This window comes from Cryptomeria japonica, chromosome 7 (assembly GCF_030272615.1).
Source record: "Cryptomeria japonica chromosome 7, Sugi_1.0, whole genome shotgun sequence".
NCBI lineage: Eukaryota > Viridiplantae > Streptophyta > Pinopsida > Cupressales > Cupressaceae > Cryptomeria > Cryptomeria japonica.
This window is the reverse complement of record NC_081411.1, coordinates 769,804,138-769,825,928: the sequence shown is the minus strand read 5'-3', so window position 1 is coordinate 769,825,928 and position 21,791 is coordinate 769,804,138. Positions and strand designations below refer to the sequence as shown.

Here is a 21,791-nt window from a genome sequence, read left to right as displayed (position 1 = left end):
GGATAATTCAATCACTTCCATTAAGGCAAGTGTTACCTATTTTTTGCTCCTGGCTGAAAAATAGGTTGAGAAATGCTAGCATGAACAAAAGAAAGTTAGTGTATACTAATTCTCTATTTTTGTGTTTTAAAGATGGTGTTTCTAAGTACTTCTAGTCTGTAATAACAAAGAGAGAAACATCTCATTGAAAAAGAGAAGTATTTTATTCATATTCAAACATGCGTCCCACACAAAGAGCCGTGAGACTAGCTACGTGCATCCAGTGCAGAAAGGAAATATACATATATGTATGCACAAGTACAAAGGAAAAAATGAGGAAAGGCATGTCGAGAATGGAACCAGTCATTGCCTGAATGACTGGAACAGTTGAGGTACGCTCGATGTTGCCTTTGTCTTGCTGCTCCACCCTGGTCCGTTGATGCTTTCCTTCTGATATTTGCAAAAAAGGTTGAAACAAGCAATGCGTTAGAACATTTTGTTCTAAGCAATGGCTGATTGCATTTCCAACATGTGTACTAATGCACGCATATATATATATGATCCCTACATGCATCAAATGCATATAACTCGCATCTCAAAGGAATCTTGAAAGGCAAAAAATCAAATCAAAGGAAAATCACCATACATATGCATTTTTTGCTAACAAGTTCGTTTCATGTGCAGGAAAAGGAAAAAGGACAGCTTGCTGGTCATGAAATTCACAAAGATGAGTGGAGATGAATGCGGCTCCCACAAGGGTTGAGCCCAGCTCATGTGAAGAATGGCAAGGTTTCATACAATCAAATCATGTCAGAGCTGGTGATAAAAGGAAGAAGAGTAACAAAAACGCAAGTATGCAATCACATTATCAGCCAATAAGCATGATGAGACTTCTTTTTTGAACGTGAATAAGATGTGCAAATATCTACAAATGATCAACAAGACGACATTTTATGCATCAAGCCTAAAAGATTTTTTATGATAAACTGGAAAAGGCGTGATTGATCAGACATTTCAACAAATTCAAGACAGCTGCGTCCTTGGAAATAATATTCAGATTTTAAGAGAATAATGTTAAAATGGCAGCTACAGTTTTCATAAAATATCTATTTTTAATGCGCAGCATTAAGTGGCAGATGACAAAGGGAGGGTTTTTGATGTTGTTTTTCACCATTTTCAGTCCAAACAGTCATTCAGAGATGCACACAGCAATGAGGTTCATCAAAAGACTTGTGGAGCACCTAATAGGGCCTAGAAATTGGCATCATTCCGCTTTATTCTGAGCTGGGTTAGTGTTGCGATGGATTTGTCCAGTGAAAGTGACAGTGATATTAGTGAATCTGAGATTAAAGAATATGAAGAAAAATCATTCGACAATTCCATGACAATCTTGCTGGGCCAGGAGCTCAAGTCCCAGGGTCGCCTAAGGTTCCATTACAGATTGCTTGTTTGGAAAGATCTTCATTAGACCTGAATGCACAGGATGCAAGAATTTTTGTGAAGGTAGACAACTCAGGTTTGGGATCCAGCTCAACAAAGGTTGGGATAGAAACTGGCCAGGATAATGAACTCTCCTTGTTGTTTAAAGGGGACCCAGAACGAAACCCAACCAAGCTCAGCAGTGAAGAATTAGCTCAAGCTAGAGATAATGCAATGTTGCGATACAAGGAGAAGAAAAAGACAAGGAGATATGAAAAACACATTCGCTATGAATCACGAAAGGCTCAAGCTGATGTAAGGAAGCATGTTAAGGGTCGCTTTGTCAAGGCAGACAGAGATCATGAGAATGATGATGCAGTTGCACCCAGCAGTTGAAGATTCTCAGCTATGATGCAATACAGATGATAATGGTTGGTAAAAGAGGGTAGTATCCTGCGATTGCATTCTGCCAGCTTAAAAAGCATGGAAGCTTAATATGCAAGAGAAGCCAGATTGAAGGATTCTTTATTTTTGATTCTATGCAAGAGGTCTGTTGAGATTTTTGTTTCAGCTTGGCGTCAGCATTTCTTTGTAAAATGTGTTCATTTCAATTCGACGATACTTTCTTGCACCATCTTTAGGATTGGCCAAAGATATATTGTTTCAAATGCACAACAAAATGCCAAGTTGCTATTGTTGGAAGTATCACAATAAAGACTATATAAAAAAGTGAGATTATGACAAAATTCTCTGCAATTCCTGGAATAAGGTAGTGGAAAGTATGGTATAAAATATGAAGTTGAAATTAAGTACTTAGAGGTTAAGTTTGGGTTAAAAAACAAGAACAGTACTGAAGGTTTTTCTGTCATCTAATTTTGGATACAAGCAAGACTTTGAATACTTGTTCGCAAGGCATAGTGGAGTTGGGACAGGCCAAGAGATTGAAGGACTTCATCAAAAACTTCAGAAATGTGACCAATTTTCAGGCAATGAACAAAATGGAAGCAGATCACTTCGAATTTGAGGAAGAATTTAAGTGTTTTTAAAATTATTCTTTGGGCAAAGTGAAGATTTTGGAAACTGCACTTTTGAATTACTACAAATGTCAAAAAAGCAAGAAGTATGTAGCTAAACATTGCAATAAAATCAGAACTATAACAGATGCAAGGAATAAAAGTCGAAACCGTGGAGGGTTTCAAACGTGCATTTATGTGTTTATCTATTTCTTCAAGGTTTTTCGAAATACCCAGGAAAGCAAGTTCGAATGCCATGAAATGATTCAGAAAAAAAAAACGATTTTCCTTCAGAAGCGGTAAAGATAGCGAACCTGTGAGCAGTATAACAGATGGAAGGTGAAAAAAAAGAATCGCGCCCAGCAAGGAAGCACTCATTTCGAACGCCCAGAAAATACTCAGAAACACAGGAAATTTCCACAGCGGCTCCATAAAATGAGCCCGAAACTAGCAAAGACGCAGAGAGAAGAGCAGGCCGTAAGCAAAAACGAAGGCCCAGCATTCATTTCGGCGCCCAGAACAGAAAGATGACTGATATTTCTTCTCCCTTCGTGCCCAGCTCAAACCCTAGCGGCACCCAGATGCAGAGCAAAGTTTCCAGAATGGCGAAATGCAAAGAGGAATGAAGACTTTTAGGTTTTCATTTCCCCTTTTTGTTTCTTTTTATTCCCCCTCTCTTTCTCTCCGTGAAATACCTAAGGAGGGGGTGCGATGTAATCTGTTTGCATTTTTTCCTAAGTGATCTTATATCACTTAATGTCCCCACTTGCAATTTACTTAGCAAGTATTTTTTAAAACTCAAAAATACGCCCTCAAAGAAATGTAAGCAAATGTTTTTTAAAGTTTTTCTTTTTTATTATTATTTATCATTATTTGATCAAACATAGGTTTTATTTTATATTTAAAAAATAATAAAATATAATAAAATTTTTTATTTATTAAAGTGTAAATCAAACACTTTTATTAAATATATTTTTATTACATTTTATTATTTAATAAATAAAAATAATAAAATTGTCTTATTAAGGTGATTTATTTATTTATCACTTTAAATAAAACAATTCTGTTATTTTTATATTATTAAAGCCTTTAAATATAAATGAAAATAAAATCAAACAAATGTCTGACCAGATAATAATACATTTTTAAAACAAAAATCACTTTATTAGATATTTTGTTTGGAGATCAGGGAGGGATATTTTTGCATTTATGAGGGCTTGCAGGCCTGTCAGAGACATTTCAGGGTCATTTATGTTGCATTTATGAGGTTTTATGGTTGCAGAATGGATGACTTAACCTTTTGGCTCAGGTTTATCCCTTTTCAGATATTTTTGAGGCCCAAAAGGTAGGTTTTTTGAGTTTGCTCGACCTAAAATGAGGAGGTGGAGTCTTCTTGATAACTTTGGAAAAAGGCATATATACTGGGAGCCTTCATTTTTGTAAGGGTTCTGATTCATTCATCTTGGAGCAGACTGTAATTTTTTAGTTCTCTCTGCAGGAAGGGATGTCTTTGTAACACATTTTCAGGAGTTATAAAGTTTGGTGATACCTGTTTGGCAAGGATAATAGCTTGGTTTACTTCTCTACTTCTCATCTTTCTCTGTTATTGCATCTTCAGGGTTAGTCAGTTCTTTGGTGGTTGGCTTTTGCCCCACTTAAAATTTACATTTCCTTTTGATGCCTTATGCAGAAACATATATACTACTTGCAGGTCATAAGCTGTGTTTTAGTGATTAATAGTCTTAGGTTGTGAAAAGGATTTTTCCTCTTAGGACTGTGATTATCCAGCCTTCTTATGAAGCATTGATGCAAAGATCATGGGTTGTTGGTTACTGTAAAAGAGGTTTATTATCACTGTTGTACTGTGTGTCTTTTGCTTAGTTAGATTTCAAAAATATCATCTGGTGCAATCACCTCAGATTTAAATTTTAGTTTTACATGTTCTCCTCCTTACTCTTTTCCCTGAAGAAATTGTTAGTTTAGGTACAGAATCTGAAAAGAACCAGCTTACTCTGGAGGTTCACTCCATTTTTTAGGCAACCCACAGGCCTAGGAGGGTTCCCATGTGTCACAAGCCTGCTGAGTTGATAGCTTAGCAAACAGGGGTGCAAGTTCAAGTGATAACAGCAAGATTGGAGAAGGAAATAGGAAAGAAAAGGGAGTACAAGAAGGAAGTTGAGCAGTTGAAGAAGTATATTCAACACTTACCAAACCCATTAATCAAGGAGATGCATCAACTCCTCCACTCTTGACTCTTCCACAAGAAACAGTTGGGAACTTGGAAGAAGGGAAAGTGACAGATGAAGAGACTAAAGAATGGATGGCAAGCAGTAGTAAAGAAGTTGTCACATTTGTGAAAAAATTGATGTTGGCATATGGACAAACTTCTTCATTGCTCTCTAGAATTTAGGACATGTCAAAAGTGTGGGAAGATCTTCATGCTATTCAAGATAGAATAATCCCATGCTTAAAGGTGTTGAAAGGAATTCCCAAACAAGATTAATGGATGGACAGGTGCTTGCAGCTGGGGTTGCATATGATTTCAACACATTGTATTGGGCATTAATTGCAAGAAGTGAGGTTCTGGAAAAGGTAAAGGTTGATGGTGTCAAAATTGAGAAGTTGATCAAAGAGATTCAGAACAAGATTTTCTTTGTGGCTGCTGATATACTTCGGAAAGAAACAATTCGGGAAAATGAAATGCACATGGAAAATTTGAGTATCAAAGCTCAGGAGAATTTCTTCACTGTCACAGGGCCAATCCTTAAGCAAAATTTGACTAAGGCATCAACTTTCTTTTCCATCAGGGATACCTTTCAGAAACAAGAATTGGAATGGGAGAATGCTTTTGCCACATATGCTGATGACTTGGACATAATGGAATTCAAGATAAACATGCTGCCATATGTCATTATGGAAGAGGTCAATCCTCTTGTGTCCAAGTTCATCGAACATGCTGCTGTAGAAAGAGGATAAGGATGCATCCTTCTAGAAGAAGGCTCCTCGTGCCACTTGTCTTTATTTTATTTGTTCTTATTGGATAACTATTGGAAACCCTAATTAGGGTATTTATTGCTTTAATCTCGATCGTTGATCTTTGTTTGATCTGGACCTTTCATTTATTTTCAAAACTCTATATAAACACCTCTTCTCTCATTTGTATGGGAGAGATTTGTGAAATTGTTGCTAAGAATGTAATCCCTACTACTTAGAGATCACTGTCCTGCAAAACAGATTGTTAGAATACAACAAATATATATATATAACTAATCTAACTTGCAATTTAACTTTCAAATACTTAATTAACATAATCACAATTCTCATCTAATAAAAAAGGATATGAATGCCATACGGAGATATGTCCTTAGGCGGCTGTGAAGCTTGCCTTCTTGGAAGCCATTTGGGTTCCAAGCCATCTAGGAAATCGAAGGTGAATTCGATTCCTGTCTTGGATGTAATTCCTTACATCCAAGCCATCCAAGAAATCAAAGGTTAATTCGATTCTTGTCTTGGGTGTAATTTCTTACACCCAAGCCATCTAGAAAATCGAAGGTTAATTTGATTCTTGTCTTGGGTGTAATTTCTTACACCCAAGCCATCCAAGGAAGACCATATGTCAATTCCTTGCCTTGGATGATGCATCTCATCATCCAAGTCCTTAGAGGGGACCGACCAGATCCGTCTCTTCTTGGATGAACTTAGTCAACCAAGCCATATTTATGCATATAGATATTCATTATATATATTGCATTAGGGATTATCATAATCCCTCCCTTAGACTAAGGGAGTTTCCTCCCTATAGCCTCCAACATGTAATCACATTTATAATACATTTTTGCATTTTATTACTATTTTCCATTCCATAATCCACATTTACATATTCTCGATTTAACATGTATTCCCTAACATATATTCATAAAAATGTTCATTAACCAATATTCCCATTTATTTCTTAACATATATTCCTACTATTCATTGATATGTATTTATTACTTATGTTCATACATATTCATTAACACCTAAGAACCTTTCATCAACATATGTATTCAGATGTTCATTATTTATATTCATTAATATATATATTAGATATTATTACTTATATCTATTTACACATACATTCTGTGACACCTCTTACCTGTCTGCACCCGCAGTCTGGTCTCCAATCTGCAGTTCCTTGTTGTCCGCAGTTTCCTTTATACCCTGCGCTGTCTCCCTTGCCTTTTCTCCCTATTTTTTTCCTTGACCCTACGGATTGCTTGGGTTTAATATCCATGGAGGGGAGTGATCGTGTCCCTCCACAGGGACCCTTCCATGGGAAGGGATGTGACGGGTCGTAGCCTAGTCTGCGACTACCGTCACACCACTTCCCTTCTGAGGGGAGGGGTGTGACGGTAGTCACAGCCTGGGTTGCGGCTTCCCGTCCCACCACTTCCCGCGGGGGGGGGGGCGTCCACGAGAAACGCATAAAGCCTAATCTTAATACATTAAACATATTTAATTAATTAAATATAAATATATTTAATATTATACAAGCACATTAACTATTAATTATTAAATATAAAGTGATTCCTATTTCCCATTTAGCATAATTTAAACATATTAATTATTTTAAATCAATTAAATATAAATATATTTAATTAACACTTTTCTAGTAATTTATTAGTATTATTTCCTTTCTAATATATTAACACTATTTGATATATTACATCATTTAATAATTGATTCTATCATTATTTGTGTTTAAAAAGGCTTACATCATGTGTTGAGGTAGGGTTATGTTGACGTGTATTTTGTACACAATCATACACAGAATAAAATACCGACAGGCATCTTATCCTCTCTTGAGAAAATAGTCTCTAACTGCTGAAGATCTGCAAAAAGGATCAGTTAGGTGGACTCCAAGGTTCTTTTAGTGGGGTCTCCACGTGTGGACAAGCTTTTTTAGTGGTATGATGTGATTTGCTGTTTCCTTCAAGGCTTCTTACGGATTCAATAGTTCGAAGGTTTCACTAATCTAAAAGGAACTTTCAAAAAAAAAAAAAATGGAAAAGATAGGGCTTAAGAGATCTAATCTAGCCTAACCCTATGAACGACTTAGCATGGATGAGATTTGGCAAGACTCAACCAATTTCAATTTCGCCATAAGGCAACAACTCAACTGAAATTAGTGCGATCTTCTAAGGTAATAATGATGTTCAATGCATCAAAGACCAAGGACACTACTACGAAGGTACATATCCTAGACACGAAAATGCTTGAAGGTTAAGGACTCAAGGTGTTTTCCAGTCGACCACGCAAGGCGTTCTTACAATCAGCAAGAAGCTAGTGGTTTGGATTGCGAATCCTACCAAATATCAAATCTCACACTTAGTCTTTCTAATTAACAAATTACTTTGATTGAGCGTGATTCAAGTACATCCAACAACCATGAAGATAACTCAAGGAACTTGCAACAAAACACCATAACTTCAATATTTTATTGATTTCCAAGTCATCATATACAACAATTGCTTGAACTTCTCTCTTCAAGACTCAATCTTGCTACAAAATAAAAATTGCTTACAATTCTAATCTCTCTATTTCACTCTTAACTCTATTCTCTATTCATTGACTATTACAAATGAAATGAAAATGGGGGGATAAATAGCATCCCCAATTACAATGAAAGGTCCAGATTGAAAGTAAATCAACGGACAAGATCATGACACCTAAACCCTAATTAGGGTTTGTTACAAATGACCTCCTTTTTACTGAACAACATTAAATACATAGCCAAATATTAAATTTGGCACAAAAATCTAGGAGGTATCAGCCAATGAGAATTAAGATGTCATGTCATCTGTAACAACCTTTCATCTAGAATCTTATTCCCCTTCCAATTCTCTTTCTTAGCATATGCAATGAATTTTGTCACAATTTCTCCGATTTCTGTGATTGGAATCTCGGGAAGATTCTTGATACTCTCTTCTAAGTGGATAACCTGATCAAATGCATCTAGAAGAGCTGTGTCCCAAGTAGGTTCAAGTTCCTTTGTTCTATCAATCAGGAGCATGGTGGCATACATCTGATCATACTGCTCATCTGTAACATCTGCGTCCTTGCGAAAGATGATCGTGATTCTATCCTCAAACTCTTGTAAATCCACATCTGTCTCGACCTCGATCCTTCTGCCAAGAATGGTACGAAGTACCTCAAATACTCTGTCCTGGATCGGATTGATCACCTCCTCAACTTGACCACATCTAATATTGATGTCCTCAAAGAGAACACTCTTTATATGGAGTAAGGTTGACCACTGAAACAAACTGTGAGAATCACCTTCTAAGATCCTCTCTTGTGCTAAAATTTTTCTAGATGTATGTCTTATAACTCTCAAGACAGGGATGACAACGTCCTTGGTATGGGCAAATGCAGCTACTGTTGCCATCAATCTGTGGATTATCTCAAGAACTTGGATAGCCTGATGGGTGATCTTCGACATCCTTGTAATAAACTCAATGGCCACCGTGTGAGATCTATCCATCCAATTACATGTACGCTGAACCATATTCCTGAATCTTTCTGCTTCATTGATTGATTGAAGGGGCAATGCCTGCAATGGTGATCTAACTGGATCCTGACGTCCCAAAGGTTCATTGATGTGACTGAAATATGTTCTCCATGCACCGACTTCTCTCTCAAGCTTTCTATTCTTTTCTACTTCTTCTCTAAACTTATCCTTCAATGCCTCAAATGTGTCGGTGGCATCATCTAAAGTCTGCTCTGCTGTGGATGGTCCTAACTCAATAGTCTGTATATGATAGTCCTCTGCTAGGATCTCACCCTCATATTTGTCTGCTGCCGGTGTAGCTATCTGCAGTTTTCTAGATCCAGTCTCATCTCGAATCATCTTGGACATCTTTGTAGCCTTCTTCTTCTCTGTTGTCATATGTGAGCGTCCAACAAGGCTCTCTAGATCGATTGCACTGTCCTCGTCCTCAATTACGATCACCTTAGTCAATCTCTCCTTCAACCAGTCTGGGATATTTGATCTTGTCTCTTGAACTTGAATTTCTTTGTGTACTACTTCTTCTTGTCTGGGAGGAGATGTTACTTCATTATCATTATCTAAATCATAGTCTTGGAGAGATCCATCGGATGAAACATGCTGTGCCTGTTCTTCCTCCTGTCTGTCATTCTGTACCATCGATTCCATGGATTCTTCCACTTGAACTGTTCTATCTTCTGGCCTGGAAGAAGTACCTGGTGTTTGATCTTTGTTAGCACCTTGCTTTTTCTTGGAAGGCTCTTTCTTTTCTGATCTTTCTTTTCTCTTTGAACCTCTCGAATGGAGATTGCCCTCACTGGCACATCGAAGGTTACCTTCACCTGAATTCCTAGGATTAGGATTGCCTTCACTAACACTGGCTCCACCTTCGGCTGGCTTTTCTTCCAAAGTAAAAGACATGGCTATGCCTTGTTCTCTCAACTTCTGATGTTGAATGTCTACCCATCTGCGAGTACAAGACAAGACTGGTGCCATCAATTCATCTAAATCCACGGCCTCGGGCTCATTCCAATTCAAACTTATTGTTTTGCTTTCTCTATCATATGAAGATTGGATGTGCCTGCCGTTGTCCTGAGCTTGGTCGGCTACTCTGTAAATCTTACATTTCCTGATGAAATCCAGAGGCAATCTAGAATGTATCTTTCGTTTCACTTCGAGATCATCTAGGAGATTCATCATAAAATCTTCAATTTGGTACTCATGTCTAAATCTTCTACCGACTGTCTCCTCTAAATGTCCATGTGGATCGAAACTATTCCTCCAAGCAAAAGATGAAAAAGGATACAAGGCTAACTCCCTCTCTGCGTCATCCATGGCTGAGACATTGGGACATACCTCAACTGAATTACCCAAAATAATAGGTACCTGAACTCCATTCTGATGTCTGTGTCTGAATGCCTTCACATATGCTGCCAACTGCCTTGTTACTTCAAGTAACACAATCCTGTCTGTCGGGTATCTCGGCAACATATATGGAGGTAAAGGACATCCATACATTCTAATGTAAGTGAACTTAGGAAACTGAATGAACCAAGCACCGTACCTCTTGATTAATTCCTGGGCATCTTGAGATAATCTGTTGTGAATCCCTCCTTGCAACGTCCTTGTGATGTTCATCGTGAAAGTATCATTGATTAACTTGTAGTTCTTCCCTGGTGGATAATGCAAGTAGGTGTAGGATTCACAAACTCTGACCTCGCCGGGTCCTCTTCCAATCACTCCTCTGTGAGGTAGTCCTGCGTACTCAACGCTTCTGATTAAGGCATAAATGACGTATGAACTCATGTGGAAGGACTTAGTAGCCCTGAGTCTTCTCAACTGTACGTCTAAGCAATGGCTAATTATCCTAGCCCAATGTATTGTACCCTTCCCTTGAACAATCACCTGGATGAAATAAAACATCCATTTCTCAAAATAGAAGGCATGAGGTGCTCCTGTAACTCTGTTGAGCATGGTGATCAAATCTCTGTACTCCTCTTGGAAATCGATCCGGTGTGGTGTGTTCGGTACTTTGCTCAGACGGGGACGACTCTTGAGTAGCCAGTTCTTGTTGATTATGCTTAGACAAGCATCTGGATCATCATCGTACACTGATCTGGCTCCTTCAATGCTCTTGTATATCATGTCCTTGTGCTCTGGAAGATGGAAGGCTTCACTTATGGCCTCCTCTGAAAGGTACGCCAAAGTGTTTCCCTCATTGGACACAATTGTCCTGGACTGTGGATTGTAATGACGGGCACACTCGATCATCAACTCGTGGCACTGAATAGCTGGAGGAAAACCGGCCGCCTTAATGATGCCACTCTCTATTATTCTCCGGGCGACAGGTGATGGCTTGCCGATGTAAGGGACCTCTCGGAACTTCTTCGTGCTAAAGTTTCCCAAGTTTGTATCTCCAATGTTGCTCCACTTGGACACGATCTTGGTCTCCACCTCTTCAGTCTTCTGATCTTCTTTCATGAGAGCCGAGCGACTGGTGGATGCTCCCGCCTTTGGGGTCGCCATACCTACACAACATTTCATTATAAGAAAATAGATTTTGCAATAAATAACGTAGATAAGAGAGATAGATTTTAGGAAACCTCATGATAAGTCCCTAGAGTTATCATTTCCTAAAATCTAACGATTGAGCTAAGAGATTTTCAAGGATCAAAATTTGAAATATGACGATGAATGAATAAAACAATAACAATAAAATCGCCATACCTCGATAGAGAGAGCTAACTCTAGAATGCAAAAACAAAATTTGCCTAGGCAAAATTGAGGTATAAATAATCTTCAATATGATCCCCTCAAGATTGACTTCGCCACCTCTGGATAGAATGTGATCTTCACTTATCGCCTTGGACGTGGTCTCAAATGGATCTTCAAATTCGCACAAATAAATCTCCAATTCTTTAGCAAATTCGCCTTAGGCGTGATCTTCAAATTCGCACCACCTTTGGTTTGGAATCGCACCACCTTTGATAGCTAAGCGCGCCACCCTTGGATGAATGAAACTCGCACCACCTTGGATAATATTCGCACTATCTTTAAACACACTTAACACTTTCCTTTGTCTTCCTTGATTCGCATGTAGAGAGGTAAAAATGATTATGTGAAAATGAACATTTCACTCCCCTTATAAATAGCGCTCATACCCTTTCACCCCTTAGGCCGACTTGACAAATAAAACCATTTTTTAAATGATTTGCAATAAAATAACAAGGCCGACTTGCCTAATTGGGCGCTTCAAATCGATTTTTATATTAATTAAATAATTAATTATTAATGCCTTGCGTTTTTTAAATGAGAATTTCGATTTTTAATAAAGGCAAAAAATAATTAATAAAAGATAACGCCATATTAAATGCTAAATAAAAATGGATTTTCAATTTTTTAATCGATTTAGCATTTAAGGAAATTTAAATTTGTTTATTTGGCGCCAAAATTGGAAAACAAAGGGACGTACCTCATCGCTCTGGTCCCTTGGAGAGGGACAGGAGCGATTCACCATTTTGTCTTGACTTTTGCATTTCTTACGTCCAACTCCTTCATCTCCACGTTAAAAATCGATCACCTTGATGGTCCTTCGAATTTGATCGCCTTGTGTGCGCATATGGGTGTCCTTTAAGTGCATATCGCCCTGGTCCTTGTCCAAAGGACAGGAGCGATCTTCTTGTTTTCATGTCCATCTTGCATCTTTTAACTTCGATTTTTTATTGTGGGCGAATAGCATCCTTTGTTCGTGTCTTTTGCGCCTATTCCATTTGCTCGCATGAAGTTTTGAGTGTATTAAAGGGATCATCGCCCTTGTCCCTTGGAGAGGGACAGGAGCGATCCATGTCCTTTCCTTGACCTTGTCAACTTTGCACTTCGATCTTCATTGTAATGCCCTTCAAACGTCGTCCTTCACCTTACCTAACCTTGCTTCGCTTTGATCTTTGAAGGAACGTGCGTGCTTTTGATGATATCGCCTTGGTCCTTGTCCAAAGGACAGGAGCGATCTTGATTTTTTCACGTTCAATATGCATTTTTGACCTTCGATCCTTCATTGTGATGTTTTCCAAACGCCGCCCTTTGTCTTGCTTAACCTCGCCTTGCTTCGATTTTGGAGGAATATGAGCGTTTTTGATAGGATCGCCCTGGTCCTTGTCCAAAGGACAGGAGCGATGTGAGGCTTTTACATTATTTGGCGATGTTTGGACGTTCAACACTTTTGCAAATTATCTTCAAACGATGCCTTGGACCATATGCTATCTTAAGACGTCTTGACTTAGCTTGATCTTGAAGCAAAACAAGGAATCCAAAGCAAATCGCCCTGGTCCCTTGGAGAGGGACAGGAGCGATATAGTCTCCATGCTCAAAATAATGATCATTTCACGTTCAAAACTCTTGTTTATCATCCTTTTACCATACCATGGACCCTCTAAAACATTGCAATGTCTTGTCCTTACGTAAATTTTGCATGAAATGGCCAATGCATCTAACATCGCCTTGGTCCCTTCCCAAGGGACGGGAGCGATCTATGTTATAGGGTGTCAATTTCTTCATTTTAACGTCCTTTGAGTGTTTGCGCATGATGAAGACGCCTTGAAATGTCCCTCGCCACCTTGTCTTGACTTGTGTCGACCTTGAACTTCGGAGGAACGACCTTGAACTTGAGAGGGACGTATCTTCACCATTGTATCGCCCTGGTCCCTTGGAGAGGGACAGGAGCGATCCTTCCTTTGTGGCCTTCATCTTACTTTGCCAGGTTCCAAGTTTATATTCAACGGAGTCGTCCTTCTTCACTCTATCCGCCCATGCCTTGACATTGTTTGTAATTTTGCAACAAAGGCAATTATATCAAAAATCGCTCTGGTCCCTTGGAGAGGGACAGGAGCGAACTAGGCATTTAATGCTGGTATGGACGTCCAAAAAATCTTCAATTTATATTCAATGCATTCATCTCATGTTCTCCTTCGTTTTTGAACGTAAACTTGCCTTGACCCTTGTCTGGATTTTGCAAAATGGAGGAAATCGCTCTGGTCCCTGGGAGAGGGACGAGAGCTACAAGGTACCTCGCCCTGGTCCCTTGGAGAGGGACAGGAGCGATTTAGTCAATATAGGTCATTTTCCTTCATTTTTTGCATCTCAAATTATATTCATTTGGCAAAGTATCTTCCTTCGGACGTCCTCCAATTGCTGAGTTATCAAAATCTTGCATGGACATGGCGAAATTTGAATCGTAGCTCCGGTCCTTGACCGAGGGACAGGAGCGATTTTCCTCCTGGAGGCCTTTCCGCGCTCATGAAAATCTTCAATTTATATTCAAATGAAAGATCTTGTCGTTCTCTATCACTTCAAACGTAAAATTTGTCTGGACTCTGCAAGGACAATGAGATATTTGAAAATGAGCTCCCGTCCTTTACTGAGGGACAGGAGCGATTTTGCTCCTACAGGCCAAAATAACAAAAATTTTCACATTTTAACACTTCACGAGGCGAAAACAAATCAATTCCAATGCCCAGGATCAAACTTCAAAAAAGTCAAAATTTGGTCAAAATATTCAATCAGACAAAAATTCACATTGACGGTCAACACTTAGACAAGTTTAAGCTCTGCAAGAACATTCCAATTGAAAAAATTAGACCATTTTGGCGAAATCATTGCATTCAAAAATTTGCATTCTAGAAAAGAAAGCTCAAAAGCTCTCAAAAGTGACTGGATTCTGGCTCGAAAAGGCAAAATTTAAAACCCTAAGGCTTAGCCCTAAATCCAGACAACTAACGGACTAACAAAACCCTAAAAACGAAAGCGAAAACAAGCGGAAAAAGAGGGGGTCCCCATTTGCGATGGGGCGATGTGTGAAATGGTCACAACATCTGGCGACACCACTGAGAAATGTTGCAAAACATTTGGGAATCAATCTTTCTAAAGGAAGACTCAGAAAACCTCCCTCAACAAATCCAGGAGTTAAGAAACACTTACAAGAAGAGACCATCATATTGAGACAAAGTATTAAGTCCACAGTTACCCATGTGTGTGCAAATGCGTTAATTCCCCTCAACAAGACAATCATGATCTCCAGGTTCCCCTGTGATAAGCTACATAGTTCGTCTAAACTCCAAAAGCATCCTGGATAGAGCCTCGCTGCCAGTCAGACGTCCATAGTCCCGACGAGGTTATCGCCGCAAGCTCACGAACATTGCTCCATTGCCAGTCAGGCGTCTATAGCCCCGATGGAGTTACTCGCATATTCCCTTTAGCCAATTTGATATTTCCTTTTAGCTCATTTCTTTTCTTTTGATTTTTCTCATTTTTCAACTTTTCTTTTGATACTGCTTTTCAGTTCTGTCAATCCTTTGGCTTGTGAGTAACGAAACTCACTAGGGTTGGAGGATTGCGGTGGCGCTGAAGCTAGACTTTAGATTTTTCACTGATCACAGCTTCGCCTGTAAACCATAATGACTCGGAGATTATAAGTGTGTGAAATATAATAACTGGAGGACAAAAATACGTGAGTTCAATAAGCTAACCTACTTCAATGCAAATACGTCCTGACTCAAAGCTTCATTAAAAGAAACTCCCTCAGTAATTCCAAAAGACCTCATGATTTTCCAAATGCATCCAACAATCCGGCAGGAAGTCAGAGCGTTATATAACAAAATCACCCAATGTCAAATGGATACCCCTCAGGACAAAAACAACTAACCTAAAAAAAACAAAAGCACCTAAACTAAGAAAAACAAAAGGCAAACCAACGCGAGAAAAACAAACAAACGGAAAACGACGAAAGCAAACTAAACTAGCTATGTACAAGGGAAGGCCTTGGCATTTTAGGATTGGAAATAGTGTTTGAGATATCTCCCATTGACAGGCAACGGAATGTCCTCTCCAGTTAAAGTCTGCAACCTAAATGCATTTTCTCCCAATATCTCTGAAATTTGATAAGGACCTTTCCAAAGCTTATCAAACTTATCATGTTCTCCTCTTTTCTCATGCGCTTTGTCCCAATACAGGACGAGATCCGAAATTCGGAACGCCTTGACTCTTGCTTGTCGATCAAACCATCTCTTCACCACTCCTTGATGTTTAGCGAAGTTATCTAGTGCTTGATCTCTTTTCTCTTCTAGGTTCATCAATTGTGTCAACCTGGCTTGTACCGCATCAGTGTCTTCCATGTACTCCTGAATAAATCTCAAGGTTGGAATCCTGAGTTGCATAGGGAAGACTGGGTCTTGGCCATAGACTAGGAAATAAGGCGAAATGCCTAATGCGTTCTTTGTTCTGATTCTGTCTGCCCATAAAGCAAATCTCAGCTGGGTGTGCCATTCTCTGGGGCTTCTCTCTAATAATTTCTTGATAACACTGAGCAAATTTTTGTTTGTGGATTCTGCTAATCCATTACCCTGAGGATAATAATTTGATGAAAACTTGAGGGTTATCCCGTACTCAAAAGCCCAATTTGAGAATCTCAATGATGTGAATGCCGATCCATTGTCGCAAACCGACGCATAGGGGCATCCAAACCTTGTGATTATGTTCTCCTCTAGAAACTTGATTACGACTTCAGTAGAACAAACCTTAAGTGCCTGTGCCTCTGACCATCTGGTACAATAATCTGTAGCTGTAATGATGTACTTATGTTGTGCTGAGGATGCGGGGTTAATAACACCAATAAAGTCCATTCCCCATTTAGCAAATGGTCTGGTTTCAATCACTGGATTCAGTGGCATGGCAGGATTTCTCTCTCTAATAGCTGCGACTTGACATGTGTGGCAAGTCTTAATGTGATTGAACGTATCTTTAAAAAGCGTAGGCCAGTAATATCCCGCTCTTAGGATCTGGTGAGCTGTGGCGAGGTTGGCTCCATGTCCGGTTCCAAACTTAGAATGGAAATGTTCAATTATCTGCTTTGCTTCGTCTTCGCCAACACATCTCAGGTACACTCCTTCATAGTTCTTGCGGTATAAAACAGATCCTTGAAGCATGTAATGTTGACACTTTAATCTTAATGCTCTCTTTTGTGTAGGTGTCATATGAGCAGGACATCTGTGATTAAGCAAATATGTCACAATGTCTTTGTACCATTCATCAGGCGTGACATCCTCTAATTCGTAAATTTGTTGGACTAATCCTGGCCCATCTATTGCCAATGTCTGCGCCAAAGCTTGTCCTCGGACAAGTTTCATGGGCTGTATCTCGATATCAAATTCTTGGATAATGGCGACCCACTTTCCTCTTCTTTCACCTAATTCATTTTGCATGAGAAGAGTCTTGACTGCCGCATCAGGTACTATTGCATAAATCTTGGCTCTCAGGAGGTAATGTCTGAATTTTTTAACTGCCTTTACTAATGCGTATGCTTGCTTTTCAACATTTGGATACCTCAATTCTGCATCTTTCAACGGGGTGCTCATGAAAGCAATGGGATTTTCATCCCTCTCTTCACTTCTTTGGGTGAGAATGGCGGCACAAGTGTATTCGGAAGCGAAGGAATATAAATAAAATGGTTTGAGATAATCAGGACTAATCAAAACTGGTGCTTCCATGATGGCGGCCTTTATTTCTTCAAATGCTCTTCTGGCTTGTGGAGTCCACTCGACCTTTGCATCTTTCTTTAACATTTCATTCAATGGTCTGACAATCTCGGCAAATCCGGTAATGAATTTTCGGACGAAGTTGATTTTGCCAAAAAATGATTTGAGCTCTTTCTTACTTGCTGGCAAATTGATAGTAGATATGGCCTTCACCCTTTCAGGATCAATAGATATTCCTTTCTCTGAAATGACATGTCCTAAAAGCTTTCCTTCTGTGACTCCAAATATGCATTTCTTTGGATTAAGGGAGACACCGTATCTTCTACATCTTTGGAAGACTCTTCTCAAATCGTCCACATGATCTTCTCTCTGTCTAGAGAAAACTGTGATATCATCTATATATATAATAATGCTTTTACCAATTAAATCTCTGAAAGCGATATCCATAGCTCTCTGGAATGTGGCTCCGGCGTTTATGAGTCCAAAAGGCATTCTCTTATAAGCAAATGTCCCCCATTTGGTGGTGAAAGCAGTCTTTATTCGATCTTCAGGTTCGACTAGGACTTGATTGTATCCTGAATATCCGTCCAGGAAGGACATCATCTGTGATCCGTTGACGATCTGCAGTACTTCATCTAATGATGGGAGCGGATAGTTATCTTTCTCTGATGCTCTGTTGAGATTTCTAAAATCAACACACAATCTGATCTCTCCATTTTTCTTTCTAACAGGTACCAGGTTGGCGACCCACGTCGAGTGTCTTACTGGGAAGATGATTTTAGCAGTGAGTAACTTCTTCACTTCTTGGTATATCAATGGTTCCAACAAAGGATTGACGGGTCTCTGTCTTTGCCTGAACGGTTTGCTTCCTGGCTTCAACGGGATTGTGTGAGTGATAATCGCAGTGTCGTAAGTCTTGAGATCTTCATAGCTCCATGCAATGACATCTGGGAAGTCCCTCATGTTTTTTAGGATTCCATCTTTTTCAGTCGCTGTGCAGGACTTTCCAATGAAAACATTCTTAACTTGTGTCTCGTCACCTAGATTGATCGCGTCGCACATATTGCCTTCTATACTGTGATTCTTCTTTTCTTTCAACTTGTCAGGATCGAAAATCCTTTCTAATTCAACCATTCCTTTCGGAATAGTGTTTGTCTTTAAGTTCAGGACTCCTTCGGCATCGAACTCAGCTTCACCCACTTCATCTTCATCTATGATCTGTGTTAAGAAAACGTCTGTGCTGGTTAGGAAGTCTAGAATGTGCTTGTCGTCTTCGAAAACTTGGAAATTGGTAATGTTATCTGGGACTGAAGGGACTGATATTAACTCGATGGTAAACTTCTTTAACCCTTCCATCGCTAATGGAATCAATGAGCTCGCAGCCTGTGCAAGTGAATTGGCCACTTGATTTTGATGTCTATAAATTGAATTGATATTGAAAGCTTCAAAACTTTCAATCAGATCCCAGACTCGATTTCTATACTTAGTTAGCCTTTTGTCATGGCAGACATATTGCTTCCTGATTTGTCTTATTGCGATTTCTGAGTCTCCGTATACTTGCAGTATCTTTGCCCCCTTTTGGATGGCTAAAAGTAATCCATGAACCAAAGATTCATACTCTGCTACGTTGTTGGTGCAAGGGAACTGCAATCTGTGAGCGGCAAGGTATGTTTCTCCTTTAGGACTAATTAATTCATATCCGGCTCCGGATCCTTGTTTGGACTTAGATCCGTCGAACCTTAGTGTCCATATCTGATTTTCTTGATTGTCTGTTTCTGGACTTTCATGACTTTCATCTGTTGCATCGGACGAAACTTCATCTTCTACAGAACTTTCGGTGTCTGTAGAGCTTTCATTCTCTGAGTCTTGAATTTCCTCTACAATTAGTGTCTGCGGGATTCTTTTGTTCACTTGCTCCAATGCGGTCTGGCATAAAGCACAAGATAATTCTGAGTGGACGGCATTGTGAATTCTACACCAATTCGGAAGAAGCAGATCTCGGACGGATGCTATATTGCCAAGTTGTACACTTTGCTGGATGTTTCTTTGCACGAACCTTCTGAAGTTTTCAAACATCCCTTCGTCCTCTTGGTCGGATCCTTGATCGCTTTCAATGACGATCTCAGTTGACTCCATGACCTCTTGTTGGGTATCTTCATCTTGTATGTCTTGTATCATTAAGATCTCCTCTACTTTTGGTTTATATGTTCCTAGGTCGGATTCTAAAAATAGAACTTCGTTGTCCTCTCCATATTCAGTTATCATCAATCTCAACCTTGGGGTGCTATCAATTTTAATCTGGTTCGGGACTCCTCTCCATGGTAGCCACATGTGTGCGAAGTCGGTCGATACATATCCATTCAACTTTCGGGACCAATCTCGACTCAGGAGCATTCCATATGAATCTGGAATATCCACTACTGATATATCTATAAAATTCTGGACCCTTGGGTCTGCGGCCAATTGCATGTGAATATTGTTCAATTCTCCCATGACTGGAACTTCTGTCTTGTCAAGCTGAGTGACCTTTCTCTTGGTAGGTGCGGGAGTTATTCCAAGTCTTTGACAAACGGCTAAAGGCATGACATTGCTTGAGGCTCCGGAATCATAAAGGCAATTGTGTAATAGCTTTCCAAATATTCTGACTGATAACAGGAACGGGGCCGGTTCGTCCTTTCCTTGGGAAGGCACTGAATTTCCTTCACTTGATTCTTGATGTTTAACTTGATTAATCTTCGAGTGATCTTCCTTCGCTGGGCTCTCCTCTTTCGAGTGACTGGCTTGGTTTGCGGATTTTCCCTTTTTAACCACATCTTTCTTGATTGCGACTTCCTTTTCGGGAAGAACCAAGTTAGTAGTGAGGTTCTCTTTGACTGTAGGCTGAGCTTTCTTAGCTTCGCCTCTTTTGAGTAATACTTTTCCTTCCAACATATCTTCCTTTTTAGCTGGGAAGGTTATAGTTTGAACCATGCACTCATTTTGCTCGGGTTGTTCTTGAGAATCGGCTTCCTCTTGAGTCACATTGATAGTGGCTTGAACACTTGACCTCGTTGCAATAGGTTCACTCAAACTATTAATCACTGCCTCTTTAATTTCAGACACTTTGAGCAACTCGTAGAGTGGTAAACTTACTTTGACTTTCTTGAGTTCATCTAACACCAAGGCGGCCAATCTTTTTATTTCATTTCCCGCAGGAGGTGAAATATTTCTTCTTTGTCTGTATTCTTGAGTGTTTTGTGGATATTCAGGGACGTTGCTAGCTTGGGGATCCGGTGGAGTTGAAAAATTGTTTGGAGGAATCGATGTTGTTAATGGTTCAGGATTTCTCTGATTCCTGTGATAAACTCTTTGGTTTGCACCTCCTGACGCTTGGTGGAATACTTCCTTGATTCCTTCTACTAAAACACTGTCGTTCAATGGTGGGAAATAGTATTCTGAATCCTCTACAGGTCCATTTGCAGATGCTGGCGGAAACTGAGATCCTGGTGGTAACATCGGTCCATTGGCCGATTCTGGAGGAAATCTCCCATTTTGTTCTTGACTAATTTCTTCTTGTGAATATCTGCAGGTTTCAACGATCATGGCTTGACCATACTGCGTGGTTGGAACAATTTCATACCCTGTGGTGGGAGGATTTTCAGGTGGATTGGTGGTACGCATCTCTTGTTGGAAAATATCGGCCGCAATTTTAAACTCAGGACATTGCAACTCGGAATGTTGGTTCGTGTTGTGGAGTCTACACCAACTAGACAAGGCTGCTTCGGCTAAAAACACTTTGCCCGAAGAGGGGTTCTCTTGACTTTGCGCATTTGGTGGATTGTCCAAGGGCGTCACCACATTTCCATTGTTGGGAGCTGTATTCCATGGTCTTCTTTGGAAACCTTGATTGTTATTTCCTTGATAATTGTTTCTGAATCCTGGATTATTATTCCCTTGGAAATTCTGATTGTTCGCGTGTTGGCCATGGTTGGCCCTCTGCATGCTCTGGAGTTGATTATTCTGGTTCCTCAAATGGGTGACCTCAGTTGATAACTTCTTGACTTGTTCAATTAGCTCTTTCATTTCATCTTTCTCTTCTTGTGTCCTTGACGAATTTGTAGCATTTTGTAGGTACACAGGTTGAGCGGGTGGGGCTTGAGAAATTGGAGCTCCTGGGTGAAGGACCAACTGATTTGCCGGCTGGATGCTTGGATAGGTCGCTTGCGGAATTGGATTCATGACTGGAGTTTGGTTGGCCAAAGCCGTGCCAACTGCCTGCATCTGGTTAGGTGCTGCGACGGATCCCATATGTAGTAGTGGTCCAGTGATGTTTTGTCCCATGTGCTTACT

General features: G+C 39.7%; 1 protein-coding gene across 1 annotated transcript in view; it reads right to left on the bottom strand.

The window, feature by feature from the left end:
• Positions 1-202: 202 nt before the first annotated feature.
• The window catches only part of LOC131076550 (GABA transporter 1-like), a 74,861-nt gene continuing 53,272 nt past the window's right edge, over positions 203-21,791 (bottom strand). Inside the window, exon 3 of the mRNA XM_058013788.2 lies at positions 203-429. Coding sequence (XP_057869771.2) covers positions 203-429 — 227 coding nt within the window. The remainder of the gene's footprint in view (positions 430-21,791) is intronic.